Source organism: Onychostoma macrolepis, chromosome 21 (genome assembly GCF_012432095.1).
Source record: "Onychostoma macrolepis isolate SWU-2019 chromosome 21, ASM1243209v1, whole genome shotgun sequence".
Classification (NCBI taxonomy): domain Eukaryota; kingdom Metazoa; phylum Chordata; class Actinopteri; order Cypriniformes; family Cyprinidae; genus Onychostoma; species Onychostoma macrolepis.
In genome coordinates this window covers 22,671,555-22,684,020 of record NC_081175.1, presented here as the reverse complement: position 1 = coordinate 22,684,020, position 12,466 = coordinate 22,671,555, and the positions used below count along the sequence as shown (strand labels likewise).

The 12,466-nt window shown below is 36.2% G+C and overlaps 1 protein-coding gene across 1 annotated transcript in view; it reads right to left on the bottom strand.

The window, feature by feature from the left end:
* Nucleotides 1-6,407, bottom strand: part of LOC131528980 (potassium/sodium hyperpolarization-activated cyclic nucleotide-gated channel 1) — a 131,717-nt gene extending 125,310 nt beyond the window's left edge. The window contains exon 1 of the mRNA XM_058758461.1: nt 6,289-6,407. Coding sequence (XP_058614444.1) covers nt 6,289-6,314 — 26 coding nt within the window. The 5' untranslated portion in view covers nt 6,315-6,407. The remainder of the gene's footprint in view (nt 1-6,288) is intronic.
* Between the last annotated feature and the right edge of the window lie 6,059 nt (nt 6,408-12,466).

Sequence of the window (12,466 nt, the reverse complement as noted above, 5' to 3'; positions counted from 1 at the left end):
TTTTTTTTTTTTTTTTTTTATTATTATTTTTTTTATCCTTAAGGTGTTTTGAACATAGAATATGTTCAAATATATTGTATATTTTGGCTATGTTGGTAGTTTGCATGTCTACTACTACACTGTCAAAAAAAATAAAATCCGTAAAAATAGGGCACAATATATTATATTTTAGGTTTAACAGAAATTGGATAATGTTGTGGCAGAAAATTACCAGTATGTTTTTTATTTTATTTTATATATTATATATATACATATATATATATATATATATATATATATATATATATATATATATATATTATTATTATTATTATTATTATTATTAGCAATTAATTTATTTATTTTTACAGTATATATCTTTTAATAAACAGCCAGCTGGAAGATTGGTCATTGTACATGGATACCATTTTTTTCAAACTGTGCCTAAAGAAAATGAAACTCTTAAAACATAATGATTACTGGATAAAAAGTCTCTCTGGGGAGAGACGGGCCCTCCATTAAATTGATTGCTGTGTCCCCAGACTGTTTTCTAATAGCAATTGAAGCAGTCAATTGTGAATGTAATCATGACTGTAGGGCTTTCAGGCAAAACAGTCCATCTGATGCTTAAATAAATGTGTAATTCTGCTCGATTTGGTTCAAGGAGAGGTTTTCAGTGCTCTCAGATGTCTCGGACATGTTTTGGTATCTCAGCTCTTGAGCTTTCAGTGGAAAGCTGAGAAACATGGAGACGACACGACAGAAGGTGTAACGCTCAACGACCACTCACTGTTACCTTTATGTCATTCCTTGTTTGCTCATTCACTCTGTGCCAAATGAAATATTCATTGAAAGCCTCATCTTGCCAGTATAAAGACAAAAAGATAAGAATCTTCGGGTCACAGACATACTGGCCGGACTGAATATTTCAGTGGCCAATAGGAATCAAGTTTTGGGTTGAAATGTATCGCAAGAAAATGATCCGTGTGACGAGTGAAGGGGGTGAAGAGCCCAGCGGTCCGGGTTCGGGATTCTCTCTGATTGTGATGGATTAACTCATTCTGCGTTAGTCTAATCAGTTCATTCCATGTTACTGTAGAGTCTCACTAAACCGGTTTAAGCAGGAACGTGATAAGAACCCTTAAACTGTATTACATTTTAGTGATTTAAACCCACTACATAACCTAATTAGCTCATTTTACTAATTTCAAAGACTATTATTGTCATTTTAGTCCAACAATTCAGTTTCATTTTATGTTAAATTTATGCGTGTATGGTATAAATGATATACAGATGTATTTCTTTCCTATTTATGTTAGTAATGGCCTTGCTAAATGGTTGCTAGGCGCTCTGAGCTCTTGCTATAGCCTTGATAGGTGGTTAATTACTGGTCTAATTAAGATATTCTGTCTTGCTTTGTTAAGCTATAGAACAGAAACTCCAAAATAAAAAATAAAAAAGTAATTAATTGCAATAAACATGACACAATAGCATGTATATTTCATTCTTTCTATTTATTTTATATTCAATCATCTATCTATCTATCTATCTATCTATCTATCTATCTATCTATCTATCTATCTATCTATCTATCTGTTTGTTTGTTTGTTTGTTTGTTTGTTTGTCTGTTTGTTTGTAGATCCAATTTAATAAAAAGTATGAAAAGGAACATATTTCAGGTTTGATCTTATTTATTTGTTTGTTTGTATATTTTTCCCATTTTAAGTAGATCCAATTTAATCAATAAGTATGAAAAGAGACGCATTTCAGGTTTGATCTTTGTTTTGTTTGTTTGTTTACACTTTCCATGTGTGAAAAAGTGTGAAAAAGAACAAATGTCAGGTTTGATCAGATTTATTTGTTTGTTTGTTTATAAAATGCATTAACACTGTTGCCTTTTAAGTAGATCCAATATAATTTACAAAAAATGTGAATAGGACACATTTTAGGTTTGATCTGATTTGTTTGTTTGTTTGTTTTTGTTACTCTTTTTTCTTTGTTTTTAAGTAGATTAACACTTTCCCTTTTTTAAGTAGATTTATTGATTTATTTAGACATGCAACAACACTATTCTCTTTTTAAGTAGATCCAATTTAATCAACACATTTCAGGCTTGATAAATATGATGGGTGGGAAAAAAAAGTTTTTAGTTTTTTTTTAAATCCCCTTTTTTGTCAACACTGTTCTACAAAGTCAGTAAATAATCTATTTGCATTCTATTCATTCTATGTAATTTATAAATATCACCATGCAAATAGTTTATTTTCTAGTTCATTCCAGCCACACTAGACTACTTTTACATGACACTTGTCTTGTCCTGGTATCATTTATTTATTAAATAGCACTGTTTGCTTTTTATCTGATCAGTGTCAAGATACGACACCAGTCGGTTTGGTCATCCAGCTGAGCGTTACTGTATGCCTGAATGGAATGTTTAAACATACCTGTAACAGGCTTCGACGTAACATGAGGTTGTGTGGCAACGTAACGAAATCTCCAACCTATTATTCATTAATAGTCTGTGTAAAGTTACGCCTCTTAACTCAGGCCTAATCGTGACGAAGTGGACGTGCCGTGTCCTCTGCACTCGGCTGCATGTGAAACGGACAGCGGATATGGCATGGTGCCAGAGGTCATTGACCCATGCCCTCATGTCTCACAACGATATCATCGATGATGTCATCGTGTGGTGTTGAGCTGCTATAACATCCGCTATTAAAGGACGTGTGCATGCATCTGATATCCAAACTGCACACTCACGCATCAGAGGTGAGAAGCGTGCATGTTTGATTTATGTGACAGTACAAGAAAGTCACTCTCTTTGACCCTCTTTGTCAATGTGTTGACATCTTTTAATTATTTTTGGCCTTCAAAACCAAGCTATTTTTGCAACATATCTTGAAATCATGAAATGACATTATAGATTTGTTGGATCAAGCATCTTGGCAACGTCTGGACTCATGTTCCACTGACCCAAATATATCCTTGAATAAAACAAGAAGGCTCGGCCTTCCTTTTAGCTTGTTACGGCACAGAACAAACAATCAACTCTCAGAGGAGTTCACAGTGGCTTTGGATCATTCACAGTTCAGTTCCTCACATTTATAATGCCGACAGAAAACTATAACGTTTTGAAATATAGTGTCGTTTTGGTCTTGGTGGTCTCAAGAGGTCAGGGTTTTGCTGTTTAGCATCATCCAGCTTCTGATGATAGACATACTAATTCTGGCTGAAAATACTATTTTACCATATTTACATACCATATTTAAATAGAAATAAAAATAGAAAACAGAAAAAGTGTTATATAATGTATTGTAAGATAATAGTAAGAGCATGTATTTTGCATATTATATCATTAACGTTGCATATTGTAGGTATTATGAGATAAACAGACTATTTTTTGTTAATGTTATTTATTTAAATGTAATATTATAATGACCTGCATAACATATTTTTGTGGTGCCTTCAGTCAATAATGGATTTCATGATGTCATGATTTTTCACACACCTCTTGGGAGTCCTGCACCAGTTTAAGTACCATTGAGATGAATAACGGAGAACTTTCTCCAGGTATTATTGACCTCCTTGGTTGGTCCCTTCACAGGTAATCATGAGTGATGGAATCAGCCGAGTCTGAACTCCAATTCCAGGTTAAGGCCATTGGGCTAAACCACCTCATTAAACATTAACTGTCCCTGAACCAAGGTGCTCAAGATCAGACTAATGAATCAATCACTCAGGCCCCAGTTTATTCAGGTCCATTTACTCAGAGGTGGTGCTGATGAGAGTCTGCTAATGTACAGGCTGGGATGAAGTAACCCAACACTAAATCCAAGGAAGTTCCTTCTGGTCATTGCTGGAACTTAAAATTCCATTTCAGTTTCTGAATTTGAATTGACAGTATTTTTGCAGAATTGCAATTTCAATAGAACAAAAATAAATGTAGATAGATAGATGGGCAGGCAAAGATAGATAGATCTTAACAGGTTAAGTACTGATTGCTTTTGATTGAAAAGATATGTAAAATGCGTGCTCCCTCTCAACACTGATTGCAGAGAGCCGACTCTCAGCTGCTAATGTTTTCTACCATCACAGATGTCCCATGTTTCCCCAATCAAGTCTGTGAATTTAATCACCACATCCATTTGTCAAACCCCAAGTTTGTGTTGTGGATTCGCCTCTGCATATCAGATATGTTCATTACAGGTGCTGCACTTCAGTAATTTCCTAACAGATGCTTAATTTGACTGTTTTAACATATGCTGATCATTTCTCCACGCGTGAGGGGTCTGGCCATCCAGAATCCCCACACATGTTGAATGCACTATCGGAGGTGTTGATGGAGCTGTCACGAGCTAATGAAACCGTCACTGAAATAGCATCACTGTGTATATTTGACCACCACATCTGTCAATAATGGCTCTTCAGTTAGAAAGTCACTCTCAAATGCCAGTCAAGTTTGAAACCACCTCCCCATTAGTCTTGCTGGTAATTTAACTGTGGCACAGATGTAAGCGAGTTTATGAACTGTCTTTTGATGAAGAAAAGGGAAAATGTCTGTTTTTAAGAGAGAGAGGCATAGCTGGTGGAATTTTTTTGCAGGCATCAGTGGTGGATTAATGTGCCGCACAGACCCATTAAGCTCCATAAAGGGAAATGAGGGGTAGTAAATAGAAATTCTTTATGTGTGTCCAGACAAATTTGTAAAGAGGAAGCAGAAGCTTTTAGCGAATCTCTAGACAGTTGTCGGATTTGGTATTCCTTGATGTTTTAGCTTTAAATATATCCTTGATAAGTACTGTATGTGTCTGATCTGAAGTTTTGAAGACAAGCAAGATTCTTTTAATAGTATGTAAAACAGTAGTATATTATTTATTTTATTTTAAAATCATTCATGCATATTGAATATCAATTTATGACTTACTATCTCTCTCTCTCTCTCTCTCTCTCTCTCCTTCTCCCTCTATATAAAATGCGATGTTACAGAAAATGTCTATTTTAAATCAATTTAAAAGTTTCATTAATCAAAGAATCCTGAATCTCAGGTTCCAAAAAAATATTAAGCAGCACAACTGCTTCCAACTGTCAGGATCCTGCCCTGACAGTCTTGTCTGTCTTGTCTCTGTTCAATGTTTCTTTGTTTTTTTTGTGTCTGAGCACATGGCTCTGTCTCTGTTTGTGTTTTCCATGTGCTCCTCTTGTCCCACCAGGACCGCTGCTGGCCAAATGGGTGCCCTAAGCAGGATTGTATTGTTGTGCCCCCTCCCTCAAATATTATGGAAGTAAACAAAAATACCTACTATAGAATATAATATAAAAGTAAATAAATAAATAAATTGTAATAAAATTGTATTATTTACAATTACAATTCATCTATATGTCATCTATAGCAGTGGTTCCCAACCACGATCCAGGAGGCCCCTCCAAAACTTCAAAAGTTTTTCAAAAATTACCCCAAAAGTTTTCCATGTCTCCTTAATCAAACACACCTGATTCAGATCATCAGCTCATTAGTAGAGACTCCAAGACCTGAAATGGGTGTGTCAGACAAAGTAGAGATGCAAAATGTGCAGTGTTGGGGGGCCTCCAGGAGCGTGGTTGGGAACCACTGATCTATAGCAAAAAGGTGGCCAAAAATTAGAGATTAAGCGGACATTTGAATCAAATGTTGGGTCAATAGCCTATTAGACAAGGACTTGAACATCCTGTAAGTGTAACAGCAGCAATTACCAGGCCTTTGTCCCCCCGTTGCAGGCATTTGTAATAACATGTAATGTTGATAAAAATAAAAAAAACAATGGACAACATCACAAAATTTGTAATGGTTTTACTGGTTATGGTAATTGGTCACCTTCTAAATCCTAATGGAATATGTCCCAAAACACACTACAGAATGTTTTTTAATGGTTAAAAGTTGATGGTTTGTAATGTTTGTAATGGTATTTGTGATTCATTTTTTTCAGCAGGGTTGCCTCATTGTTTTTATATAATGCATTTTAAGTCATTTTAAAGGCTGTTGTTGGCTTAGGTTTGTTTTTATAACCACAAAAATATTATCTTAATACTTCTTTGTATATTATTATTTTAAGTAACAAAACCATGGTTAATTTGCGGTTCCCATGGCTACAAGAACCTTTTTTTTATTAATTTTTTTTTCGTGTTAAAACCATGGCTAACTTTTGTAAGTGAACATGGAAACGCTGAGAGAATATTAGACGCGTTGGTGGTGGTGAAATTATTACCGACATTAAAACACGTTATTGACCTCAACACCCAAAAAAGTTTCACAGGATTTTGAATGTAGCCTACCTGAAAGTGCATTCAGCCGCAAACATGAGGTGCGAGTGGTCTAATGCAGGAATGGCGCATCACCTTTTTTTGTTTTTTTAGTTTTTTTTTGGAGCAACTGGGATGGTGCACCCCTGGGGGTTGGTGCCCTACGCAAACTGCGTACTCTGCATATAGGGAGCAGCGGTACTCTGTCCCACCTCCTTGTTTCCCCTGGTCACGCCCCCTTGTCTAGTCCTCGTTTGTTTGATTGTGTTCACCTGATCCTCATGTGCTCTGCTGCTTTATATTGTGTTCCTTTCCCTTGTGTCTTTGCTGGTTTGTTTTGGTGTTTATCTGTTCTTGTGTTGGAGATTTATTCTTTCATCTTGCTTGAGTTATTTTGATCTCTTGTCTAGTTATCTTTTATCCTTGTTTCCTTTTTGTTTTCTCTAGTTCTGCCTAGTTCTTGTTTTTTATTTTGTCCGTTCAAATCAAGTTTTGTTTCTCTGATTTAGAGCTTATTTTCCCTTGTTGTGCATTCCAGTTCCTTTTGGTTCTTAGTTTGTTTTTACTCTTTGATGATTTTCTTTGGCCAGTTTAGGTTATCTATTGCTTTTTGTTTTCTTTGTCTACATTTTGTCTATGTTGTCTTGAGTCTCGTTTGTTATCGTGTCCTGTCCTGCCCTTTACCCAGATTTCCTGGACATTGACCCATACTACCTGGAAGTAGCTCTCCACTCTCACGTGTCAAGTCTCTGGTTCTGTGAGTCCCTACCTGGCAGCTAGACTGTCTTCAGTCTTCCTGCCTAGCTCTTCCTCTGGAGCTGCCGCCTCTGTGCTCAAGTCCATTGCCATCTTGGACTGGCTCAGTGGTCATCCCTCCTGCCCGTATTGTGTTGTCTGCCCTGCCCCTGTTTGGACTGATTCACTCCTCACCCTCCCTGTTTCAGGTCTACATCTTGTCAATAAATTATCCTTATCTGCTCATTTGCATCTGTGTCCCATTTCTTGCAGATCCCTGACACCAACATTAATAAATCATATTAGAATGATTTCTAAATGATCACGTGACACTGGAGTAATGGCTGATAAAAATTCAGCTTTGCATAGAAAATTGTTATTCTCATTTGCCATAATATTTAACAATATTACTGTTTTAAAAAAATGAATAATCTTATCGATCCCAAACCATAAACGGTGGTGTATATATTTTATATGCTGTATTATGAAGTAGGAAACTTGATCATTTTTTCTTTCAACATTAAGGAAGCCATAAGAACCAGTTTTATTTTATTTAGTTAATTGTTAACTTACAAAAATGTAAGGTAAGTAGTTGCAATCAGTTTATTTTAGCTACATTTAAATAAACACATTTAGTTGACTAACTTTCAACTTTTTTTTTTTTTAATTTATATGTAGCTAAAATAAATTGTTTGCAACCACTTACCTTAAAAATGAGTAGCATCTTTTTTTCAGTGTGTTCTTGACTTGACTTGTGTTCATGAAATTATGATCTCCACACAACAAATGTTATCTCATGATCGCTACTTCATTTTCTTACAAGAAATCAAACTGATTGTCCCTCGCCATTTTTATGCTCCGCTACGAAAGCATTTCATTACATCTCTCAACATCAGTCTATCAGCACACTGTCCCTTGATTTGCTAGCGCAATGAAATTGACCTCATGTTTAAAGTGACTTTAGTGACTGCAATGATAGCGCTGTAGTCTCATTCTCAAGTGTCAGACGTTGATTTTGAAGTGCTCTGTCCATCACTGACAGACAAGAACTCATTTCATCTTGAGTGAGTCCCTGATTAAAACAAAAATCAATTCACATGTCCACATTCAGAAACTTTTGTTCTCACCAGACAGCACAAGAAAGCAACTTTTAGTTGATCTCGAGAACAACTTTTTAATGACAATATTCTCCTGATCATGACAAAACAAGACTTCATGGTCTCTTAATGTTTCTGAAATTTGACGTTTGAACATTTGACCTCAAGAACAAAAAATTACAGTGTTTTTCTGAAGTTTGACAGGCCTGTTTATTTGGTTTGGTTGGTTAGTTGTATTTCATTATCTGCATTTAGCATTTTTTCTTTCCCTGCTGTCCTGACCCCAATCCATTTTTGTGGTCGTGACCCAGCAGTTGAAAACCTCTGGTGTAAAAGACAAGATTGCAGTCTTAATGCATGCAACTGAAGATTAGGCGGTCTGCTCTCACACAGGCCGACACAAGACCCTGTCCAACAAGGTGAGGAGCTTACCAACAATTTGCCAATATTGCAATATTCTGATATCCATCAGTTAGCCACCCAGAATGAGAGATGGATAGGCATTTTTGCGCTGCAGGCGAAAATGTAATGCTGGGTATTTTTCTTAATACCGCTTCCCCACTGACACTTTCAAGCTGGCCAAGGTGTTATTGTAAACAGCACAGAGTAATGATAAGCATGAATCTATGTCAGCCACCATCATTATGGCAGACCCTAGAGATTGCACGGTCACGGCTATAGCCGTTTCTTACACCCTGCTCTTAAACAATAACACTTCCATGAGGATAAACAGCAGGTCGTTTTCTCTTCCTCACACACACATAGACACTCATGTAAATGGTGGTTCATCAGCATTTGATTTATTAGTACCTTGCAATTATCTGTGCGGAAGCATATTACTTCCTGCGTGGGCTGGTGGCGGTCATGTGACATGGACCTTGGAGCGCAGCAAAGGAGGTTGTAATGTATTTTTCACACGTGACTGCAATTATCTGTGATTATCTCCTGCCCTCTGTTTGGGGAAAATGATGGCTCTTTGTTTGGATAAAAACCTCAAGGATTCACCTTCAAGACATACAGTACAGAAAATCTCAAAACCTGCAATTTTCTGAGCTTTGGAGGTTGATCATTATAGATGTCGCTCGAGGGTTTGCTTGTTTGAGTTGTGCTTGAAATCGATGTGCAAAAGGTGCAAATCAATCCCTTTGTACTTTTCCAAACGTAAGTCTCCGTTGCAGTTGTCATGATCCAGTTGAGAACAGTTGAGTTATCTTCTTTCTTCATTGGAACAGATTTGGAGAAATTATATTACTAACAAAGAGATCCTCTACAGTGAATGGGTGCCGTCAGAATGAGAGTCCAAACAGCTGATAAAAACATCACAATCTTGTATGAGACAAACCCACCATCAAGGCATTTTAACTTTAAACCATAATTTCTGGTCAAAATGCAAAACCATAATAAAGCTTCTTCAAGTGAAAAAGTTTTTCACTGGAGAAAGCAATATTGTGGATAGAGGACTTTTTTGAAGTTAAAAACATCTTAATTTTTTACCATCACAGTTTTTCATTTCGCAAGACATTAATTGATAGACTGGAGATGTGGATTACTTGTGGATTATTGTGATGTTTTTATCAGCTGTTTGGACTCTCATTCTGACGGCACCCATTCGCTGCAGATGCAGTGAATCCATTAGACCATTAGTGAGCAAGTGATGCAATGCTAAATTTCTCCAAAGCCTTTCCAATGAAGAACTCATCTGCATCCTGAAAGGCCTGATTTTTGAATAGCAAATTTTTGGTGATCTGTCCCTTTAAGTTGCATTTGTTAGTAAGATTTGCAGTGATTAAGGAACAGCCGACTACAACGATCTCTTACTCATGAACTCTGAGCTTGTTCGAGGCTATAAAAACATATTTCTATAAAACTTCCCCTCTCGTTATTGTACTTCAACTCTAGCCAACTTTCTAGGACGAATTTAATGATCAGATGTCATGTTACATTACTGCAGGCTGTGAATTTAATGCACTCTAGCCAGAGGGCAACTTTGACCGTCACAGACATTTGTTTATATCAGACTTGCACCTGGTTCCAACTCACCAGCTAATCTCAACGTAATTGTCAACTTTCTTGAGGTAATCTTGATATTCTGATGACGCATACCAGCAAAAAATAATTTCCATAGTGTTCCTTTGCCAAACTCAAATCTCAAACCATATGCACCTTATATTATTTTAAAATGGGTTATTTGTTTCATGTGATGCAAAGCTGAATTTACAGCATCATTACTCCGGTCTTCAGTGTCACATGACCCACATTATTTAGTGCTTAAGAAACATTTTTTGTTATTATCACTGTAGAAAATTAACAGCTTTATTCAGCAAGGACACATTAAATTGATCAGAAAAGACAGTAAAGACATTTATAATATTACAAAAGAAGTTCTTTTAAACTTTCTATTCATCAGAAAATCCTGAAAAAATACATATATATAGGATTTTTATCATATTAGGATTTTCTGATGAATTTCCACAAAATATTAAAATGGTAAAATATATTAAATAGAAATCAAGTGTTTTGGTTTTGAAGTGTTTACCTCATAAAAATGAGGTAAAACAGTAATAATATTTCACAATATTACTGTTATTACTTCTTCTTCTTTTTTTTAAGTGCAGCCTTGCTTAGTATGAATGACTTCTTTCAACAACAACAACAAAAAATGTAAAAAACTAATTTTTCCAAACTTTTAACCAGTAATGTGTACATATACATTTGAAATGCTTCCATTCGTTGGCACAATGGATGTTAAAATTCATACAGGATAGTCGGGCTCCCTGTCATCACGTTTAATTATCTGATCTTCTCATCATCTTGCAGGCCACGCATGGCTTCCTCCCTAAAACAATCCGTCCACACGTGCCGTCTCTCCTCCACCTGTTTCGGTCCAGCTCACTCCATCAGCGCTTCTCTGTACACAATGTCCTTTTATCCTCTTTTTTCCCTCCCATGCACCAGCCCGTTTTTATTTCCCTCAGGGTATTTACACCTGACAACAACTTAATTATTGAATTCTGAAGAGCGGCTCATCAGTTGTCTTCTCTTTTGCTCTTTCACCTCTCCTTCCTGAGCAGGTTGATGGATACATGGCTCTGTCTCCACAGGGTTCGATGGACAAATGGAAGGGTGGCTTTCATCTCAACAATCCCATGCACTGCTAAATGCCTGTCAGAAGCCGTTTGGCGTCCTGCGGCATAGGGTTGAGTAAGGTGACCTCCAGAGGTCTTACCACCAGGTGGACCTCAATCAAACTGCTTACAAAGTCCCTCTTGGGAAGGAGACCACCTTTAGTTCACAAACACTGTCCAAGATCAATGCACTTACTGTTAGCACACATATATTAACCCTAGTACCTTTTTTTTTTAGAATCAGATCCAGATCATCATCATGTTTTTGTTTTTATGATAAAACACTTTTTTTTCTGTCCCAGCTCAATATGCAGAGAAATAAGTAGATTTGTGCAAGTGCTGCTAGTGGTAAATTAATATGACACACTTCACCTTAAATATTTAGAAAGAACGTTTTGCATATTACTTTTGTGACATTCTATAGTTTCAATGCCCTTCTTAAGGTTCAAGTTCTCTTTTCAACCCCTCGAAAAATCTGCAGGCCACCCTCTTGACCCACGATGCCACACAGCATTTTTTTAGCTGACACCTCATTACCTGGTATAGATCGAGCTGCTGGACAACAACAGTCTGGGGAGAAACCAGGATTACGCAGGGGTCGAGGCCTCTCTACCTGTCTTGTAAAGTGAGAGACTGTGTATCTTGATCTGACTGAAAGGTAAAACAACAACCATGTTAACCTAATATTTAAATTTCTATTACAGACAAAACTTACAAAAAAGTACTCAGCCCCTGGGCAATATATATATATATATATATATATATATAATGCAGTTGTAGGTAGTATTTGTACTGAATTTAATTTATGCTGATTTTAATATATGTATATATATATATATATATATATGTATATGTATATGTATAGCTAAATAATTATAAATCTTTATGTCTAGACAGGAATTTTATTTAAATGTTTTATTGTCTTTAAAATATAGGCTATGTTTTTTTCAAGTAAAGCATAATATAATTTCTATTTTTTGATTTTAGGTGAAATATGGCCCTGAACATTTCTTTGTTAGATTCATCCATTTAATTTCAATTATGTAAACTGTTGTTTTGGCTGGAGCTGGAGACCTTTAAGTCCATTCTCCAGCTCTAGCTACTACAATAGTCTAGTATCATGTATAATTGTATGTAAATTGAGACAGAGCCAAGGTGCTTGTTCAGTCCTTCAGTGCTGAATACCCTGATGACATTTGTTCTTGCCCTGCAGAACAACATCTGATTCTAGCTAATGAGCTAGCGTTGTAAGCC